The sequence below is a fragment of the Rhinopithecus roxellana genome, chromosome 13 (genome assembly GCF_007565055.1).
Source record: "Rhinopithecus roxellana isolate Shanxi Qingling chromosome 13, ASM756505v1, whole genome shotgun sequence".
Lineage (NCBI taxonomy): Eukaryota > Metazoa > Chordata > Mammalia > Primates > Cercopithecidae > Rhinopithecus > Rhinopithecus roxellana.
The window spans coordinates 11,689,829-11,697,698 of NC_044561.1; the positions used below are offsets into that span (position 1 = coordinate 11,689,829).

The following is a 7,870-nucleotide window of genomic DNA, read 5'->3' on the forward strand; positions in this document are numbered from 1 at the left end:
TTAGTTTAAGAGGAGTCGAATCAAAAAATAGTAAATAATAAAGGAATATTCGGAACACATCTGTGCTCACAATTGGATACAGTTGATGAAATGAGCAAATTTATAAAATCTATTTTAGAAGACCAAAAGTCTTCTCAGGAGAAATAGATCATCTGAATAGGCCTATATTTATTTTAGAATTTTAGATATGGAATCAATGATTAATATCTTTTCAAACAACTAAAACACTATATTCAGATGATTTCACTGGTAAATTCTACCAAAATTCTTACAAAGAAAAATACAGTCTTACCATACAAGCAAGTCATCATAACCTGAAGTATTTCCTCAGTTACATTTTTAAAATTATGTTTCCAAACAAGACACTGGAAGGTTTATATTAGATGTATTCATAATTGACCAAACTGAAGGCAAATGTCTAAACATTTGAGATGTCCTTTACTATCAAAAGTAAACCCAGCCTGGGCAGAATGGTGAAATCCCTTCTCTACAATAATAATGATAATAATAATAATTATAATAATGAAAAACTTGGCATAGTGGCATGTGCCTTATGGCCAGCTACTTGGGAGGCTGAGGTGGAAGGATCACCTGAACCTGGGGAGGTCAAGATCGCAGTGAGCTGTGATCGCACCAGTGCACTCCTGGGCGACAAAGGAGACCTTTTCACAAAAAAATAAAATACTAAAAAAAAAGAACTGAACTCTAAGTTGTCAATGTTACTTTTCTTGTGCAGTTGTGTCACCCACCATTGATTTAATGCATAAATTGGCACAAATGAAATAAATGAAGAACATGACACAGCATTTACTGAGTTTCTCTAATATGGGGCACTGAATGAATAAACTGCAATTAGTTGCTTAAGTGAACTTAATGATTTAATTTCCACACTACCTTTATTGTCTGCACAACAAAGTCTGCTCCATTTCCATAGTTTTGTTGTCCGGCCCTTCGGACGGATAGGCAAACCTGCAAGGTAGAGCAGACTTCTTATAGATTCTTGGAAATGTATTATAATAAAGACAGTGCTTGACATGTTGCTGGCAGAGGACACCAGAGAAATTAATAAAAACTTATTCCCAGATGAAACTTTTGATCCCAGTTTTTACCGTCTGCTTTTCAACTCTACCTGAATTTAGATTTGGGTTCTAGGAGGATTTTGCAAGGTTCATTGCACTTAAAACGGACTGTTTGTGCAGGCAGATACCTTTATTAGATGAGACAATATAGAAAAGCAGCAGATCCAAGTCATCAAGAATGGCCTGGGATCAAATCCTACTTAGAATCTGCACATACCTGGGAGAGTGAAATGAACCCCTCTGTGCCTCAGTTCCCTATTCTGAGATGTGGGAATGTTAGTAGATCGATGCTATAGACCTACTAAGATCTATTGGGCTAAAAACGATGAGATACAGATAAAGGCTTAAGAAGACTCATGCTTTGCAAATGCCCAGAAGTGTTCAATCATTCAATGTCTGGAAGAATAGTCCAGATACTTGGTAGTGGTTGGATACAGAGAGGGAGCGTGTATGGCTCCCCTGCCTGGGGAGGGTGGAAAGTGACTTCACTGTTTCCATGGGCATGATGCTTTCCAGCTCATGAAAGAGATCTGTCATTTCCTTGATCCCCAAAGTATCCCCGAGGGACGGGCAGAGCAGTGGCTACAAGCCGTATTTTCCAAGTCAATGAATTAAAAGTTAAGACGTTTTGAGTGACTTGCCCAGAGTTACCACAGTGAGGCATGAAGATCTGGGGCAAAAATGTAGTTGTTTCCCTGGGGACAGAGCTCCCTCAACACCTGAGTCCTCTAGATCATGCCTTGGACCCTGAACTGAGAGCTCTTCTCACAAGCTTTGTCAAATCCTGCTGCCCCAATATTTCTTTGGGATGGTTGATGCCCTGGAGAGGTGGCAGGTGGCTTACTGCATTTACTCACCTGCTCTATTATCCCTGTGTTGTCACTTTGATTAGCGTTATGACCCATCAGACAAACACATACATTCTCTCAGTTGCGATGCACAGTCTGAGATTTTACCTAAATCCACTCTTTCCACCCATCAGGTGATTCTCATCTGCTGGCCTGGAGGTGGCCTGCCATGTAAGAGGACACCCAGCATACCATGGAGCTGCTGCGTGCCCCAGTCCTGTGCACACTCACGCCTTGCTTCTGCTTTCCCAGCTCTGACAATCCCAATTCTGGCTTCCAAAGCAATCCTGTACTTCCCTCTCAGTTCTCAGACTTGCCTGAACTGTTCTACGTTTTAATCAATGTTGTAGTGACCATGACTGAGCTGTGACATTTGACATATCATAGTCTATTGTTATCCATTGATAGATTTAACAGCATGTAACTTCATTTTTCAGACTTTTAGGAACATTTGTGGGCTAGGTGTGCTGGCTCATGGCTGTAATCCTGACATTTTTGGAGGCTAAGGCAGGAGGATTGCTTGAGGTCAGAAGTTTGAGACCAGCCTGGGCAACATCGTGAGGCCTCTTCTCTACAAAATGTATTTTAAAAATGAGCCAGGTGTGGTGGTGAGCTCTTGTGTACCTAGCTCCGTGGAAGAATGATGTGGGAGGATCATTTGAGCCAAGGAGTTTGAGGCTGCGGTGAGCTATGATCATGCTACTGCACTCTAGCCTGGGTGACAAAGCAAGACCCTGTCTCTTAAAAATAAAAAGCATTACTGAGTTACAAGTATCTCCATTTCATTTCTCATTATCTAATGTTACTGTTTTAATCCTGAGGCTTAACTACTTTAATAAACTAAAGGAAAGTTTTCTTTAAAAAGGTAGTATCCAAAGCAGCCCATATGCACCTTTTAATCAATCCTAGTTTTATATGCCCTATGTCTAGAATTTACATTCTTGATCTGACTCTTATTTTTTCAAACTTCAAAAAACTCAATTTATACTTAGAACCAGACTTCTCATGTAACACAAGTAAAATTCCCATATTACACCTAACTTAAAACATTGAGAGGATCACATAATATGTAAGAGCAGTCTATATGCTACATAATGCACAATCAATTACAAAGTAAAGCTTTCTCAAATTAACTCAAAGGTCAAAAGTAAACAGTTAACATCCTTTAGAAAACCACAACACAATAATATTTTGAGAAAACACGCACTTCGGCTACCCACTGAAGTTAAGGAGAGAACAGTCCCATCATCAAGAATTCCCCAGCGTTGTTTTTTTGTTTGTTTTAATAATCACACATTATTCCCCCTGCTTTCTTTTGTGTATATTGCTGCATGTTCTCCCTTTTTCCTTTTCTGTGTAACCTATCTTGGGAATCACTCGGTAGCAGTAAAAAGACATCTTACCCTTGTTTACAGCTCCGTAGTTCTCCTTTAGGCGGAAGTACCAGTTAATTTTACTAGGCCCTTACTAGACATTTCAGTTATTTCCCATATAGAGCTACGGAAAACAGTGCGACAAGGACTTTCTGCATAGGTTGTTTCATATTTCTGGAGTATACCTTCAGGATAAAACGCCTCCAAGTAGGGTTTCCGGTTTAAATGTATTTGCAAGGTTGTGAGATTGTGCCAAATTCCCCTTCATGGAGTCGAGCCATTTTGCATTTTCACCAGCACTATATGAATGCAACTTCCCTTACAGCCAAACCAGAGAATGCATTGCCGTGTTTTTGGAATTTCCCTCAATAGGAGAGACACTGCAGTATAGTTGACATTTGCCTTTCTCTTATGTGTGAAGATGTGTTTAAGGATCATCTGCATTTCTTTTCCTGTGACTTGCCTATTTACCACTTTATTATCTTTCAGATTCACTTGAATCTAAAGATTCTCAAGTCAGCCTATTTCATTCAGGTCATTATTGTTTGTCTCTTCACTGTTGACTCTCACCTGAACTACCCAACCAGCCTCCTAGCTGGTCTCCCTGCTTCCACCCTTGCCTGCATTACAGTATATTCTCACAGAGCCGCTGGTCTTTTTCTTGGAGAATTAACTGTGATCCCCAGGCTATAATCCTCCAGTGGTTTCCCATCTCAACTAAAGTCCATATTCTTTGTCAGTGCTCACTGTGCACAAGGCCTTAACCCATCATATTCATGTCACTCTGCTGCAGCCACCTTTGTGTCTTTCTGTTCTTTGCCCAAAACAAGTTTGTTCCCATTTCAGGAATTCCAAAAAAGATATTCCTCTCTGAAAGCCCCTCCCATCATCCTCACAAGACTCCCCCTCACATTTTTATTTATTTATTTTAAAACAAATAAGATAGGCTTTCTCTCTCTCTGTGAAGGTGGGGATCTTCTGTCTTATTTCAAAAAGAAAGGGACGTAACAAGCTCCAAGAGGCACAAAAACAGTCATGAGATTGTAGTCAGAGCTTCTCATTCCACTGCCAGCTGCTGGCTCTGGCTGATGTCTAGTACCCACAAAGCCTCCTATGTCACCTGGTTACCAGGAAGCAACCAAGTCAGGCTAGTGGCTCACAATGCCCCACCCCGCAGACCCACCCAATGGCTCACAATGCCCATCCCTGCTGCAGCCCACCTTGTGGCCACCCTGCCCGTCTATGGTTGATTGCACCAGTTCGTCCTGGGCTACCTGAGCTTTCCAGTCCTGAGAAAAGTGCAGGGTGGGGGGGGGGTTGTTATTGGAAGTCACCGTGGGCAATGAACGCAACAGAAAACCCGGGTTACTGAAGTCAGTTCCGTTAGCATCTCTGTTTTTCGGAGTCTGGCAGCTTTCATTTGCTCACCAAATACACAAATTTTGAACTGCTTTGGTAAGGAAATGCTTCTCTCCTGTCTTACAAGTGTTAGTTTTTGTCTTTAACTTGACCATAGCAACGCCCAGAGCCCTGGTGCCGCTGTCAATAAAGAGGGATGACTGTGACTTGAATGAAAGCCTAGGACACATCACACTTTCCGTTCCTTGTCTATAAAATAGGGACGAAACTGTAGCAGGGCTGAAGAGACATTCATGTCAAAGTGGGAATTGTAAAGTAATCAGAGCTCCATGGCTAAACTCCTTTGGGTAAAACCAAAACAAAAACAACTTCTTCACGGCCCTGGCAGTAACATGTCATACCTTTCGTAGTCATTTTAAGCATGTCCCCCAATTTGTTTTACTTCTTTGTTCAAATTACAATTGGAAGAAATAAAGCAGCTTCTGTCAATGTGACTCACTATCAAGAATACCATATAGGCCGGGCGCGGTGGCTCAAGCCTGTAAGCCCAGCACTTTGGGAGGCCGAGACGGGCGGATCACGAGGTCAGGAGATGGAGATCATCCTGGGTAACACGGTGGAACCCCATCTCTACTAAAAAATACAAAAAACTAGCTGGGTGAGGTGGCGGGCACCTGTAGTCCCAGCTACTTGGGAGGTTGAGGCAGGAGAATGGCGTAAACCCGGGAGGCGGAGCTCGCAGTGAGCTGAGATCCGGCCACTGCACTCCAGCCTGGGCGAGAGAGCAAGATCCGTCTCAAAAAAAAAAAAAAAAAAAAAAAGAGAATACCATATAATCTCCTCCATGGCAAACTCTATTTTGAATTTCAGACTTCTCCACATATTTGAGTCTGAATTATCCCAGTTATTAGCTTACCTTAAAGAATGGGAGAAAAGAAACAATTGGGCCCTTAACTGGCTCGTTCACTTAGGGCCCAGACCAGCTGCATAGGTAAGGACAGAGAATGGGATGGGGACTCCAAAACTGGAGGATTTGAAATTTTACTGAGAAAAGGGAGGGACTAGGCCAAAAAGGCCTCAACAAAGAAGGCTCACCAACAAAGACAGAGGCAGAACCAGCCTTTGTCCCCCATGCCGCGCCCCGGGAAAGCCGGCTATGGGCAGGAGGGAGCTGGAAGCTGAGGATGTCTCTGAGGGGGAGGGACGGCAAAGGGGTGGGGGCGGTGGGAGCCAGAGAGATGCCAGAGAGCAAATGGCACCCATGGCTTCTTTACCTTTGGAGATCTTTGCATTGCTGTGGTAGTGCACGGGATGGACCTCCGTGGCTCCCAGATCAAATCTGGCAGGCTCTGCAGCGGTGGATGCTGGTGGCGCGGCTGCCACAGCCTCAGGAGTCTCAGATTCCTCGCAGGGTCCCACGTTCAGCCTGCAGCAGTCACAGATGAGGCCACCGCAGGGGCCCATGGGAGAATGCAGTTTTTTCATGGGGCGGCTGCACTGCCCTAGCAGTGTTCTGCAACTGGTGTTGCAGAAGTGGTGTGACCCCAGGCGAGCCTGGAGCCTCTGCCACCACCTCTGAAAGTGGCTGCTGTATGGAGTTGGTGAAGAAAAACGCTAAGGGGCACAAAAGAAAAACGCTAAGGGGCACAAAAACTGCAGACAGTTGTAGTCGGAGCTCCTTCTCCCCCCACTCCCAGCTACCGACTGAAGGCTGCTGGCCCTGGCTGATGCTTTGTACCCACAAAGCCTCCTATGTCACCTGGTTACCAGGAAGCAACCAAGTCAGGCTATTGGCTCACAATACCCCACCCCACAGACCCACCCAATGGCTCACAATGCCCATCCCTGCTGCTGCTCACCTTGTGGCCACCCTGCCCGTCTGCAGTGACTGCACTATTTGTCCTGGGCTGCCTGAGCTTTCCAGTCCTGAGAAAAGTGCAGGGGAGTGGGGGTTGTTATTGGAAGTCACCCTGGGCAATGAATTCCATAGAAAACCCCGGTTACTGAAGTCAGTTCCATTAGCATCTCTGTTTTTCTGAGTCTGGCAGCTTTCATTTGCTCACCAAATGTAGTTATACACAAATTTTGAACTGCTTTGGTAAGGAAATGCTTCTCTCCTGTCTTACAAGTGTTAGTTTTTGTCTCCAACTTGACCATAGCAACTCCTAGAGCCCTGGGTCCCACTCTCAAGAGTGATGACTGTGACTTGAATGAAAGCCTAGGGCACTATCACACTTTCCCTTCCTTGTCTACAAAATAGGGACTGAATTAATCCTTCCCAGTTCTGAAATGCCAGGACCTACCAACTCTCTTTTCTCCCTCCGTTTCTTCCATGGCAGGGATATTCAGATATTTCTTTTACTATCAATGCATAAAACATGTTTTTCTTATACAAAATCGAGAACCACACAGTGGGATACCACTGTCCTCATTTGATGAAGATGAACAGTAAACGTCTGGAAAGCCTGACAGTGTTCCAAGTGTGGCATCCTCATTTCACCCCCAGAAACCATTCCATTTTATGGATTTTACAGAATCAGTCTAGATGGAGAAGTTAAGTAGCTTCCCCAAGTTTCCATGACTGCTCAAGATGGGGCCACAATTTAATCCTGAGTAATCTGGATCCCCACAAGCCGATCACGATGATCAGAAAGTAAAGGCAGAAGTCCTGCTTGGAGGGGAAGTGACATAGTAGATTAGTGTTTTTTTTATTTTAAAGAATAACAGTTTTTTGATGTGGATTTTAAAATGCCTCCCCTTCATTCAACATTAAGTCTCTTGTAAGATCCAATACTGCACGTGTGAAACAGTCCCAACCCTCAGTGAGTTCAGGCAGATGAGCAAACAAAGGGTTTCATTGTCTGAGGCTACACTGCTGGACAGTGAATCAACCTGGAATAAAAACGCAGATCTGTCTGACCCAAAATTAGGTGCTGGGCTAGAGTTTGAATTTTATTCTGGAAACGAGAGTCACTGAACCACACAGGGGTGAGGAGTCTCTCTCAGATGTGTTTGCAGTGATGTCACTCTGCACAATGGAGAGGACTTGATGAAAGCAGTGGGGCTAATTAATTAAGAGACCCTACGTTCGTCTGGAGAACAGTAAGGCTAAAGGCGGCGGCAGTGACTGAAGTGGAAGGAAAAGTTTTGTGGTCATTTGGGAGATAGAACAGGAAGTGCTTGGTGATTAGACGAGGAAGAAGAGGGGGAG

The 7,870-nt window shown here is 43.9% G+C and overlaps 1 protein-coding gene across 1 annotated transcript; it reads right to left on the minus strand.

The window, feature by feature from the left end:
- Positions 1-752: 752 nt before the first annotated feature.
- On the minus strand, positions 753-6,714 carry LOC115892911 (uncharacterized protein C22orf42-like). Its single transcript, XM_030915661.1, has 3 exons — positions 6,519-6,714; positions 5,934-6,247; positions 753-969 (listed from the first exon to the last, which is right to left on the minus strand). The coding sequence occupies exons 2-3, from the start codon at positions 6,142-6,144 to the stop codon at positions 821-823; spliced, it is 360 nt and encodes a 119-aa protein (XP_030771521.1). The 5' UTR covers positions 6,145-6,247; positions 6,519-6,714; the 3' UTR covers positions 753-820.
- Between the last annotated feature and the right edge of the window lie 1,156 nt (positions 6,715-7,870).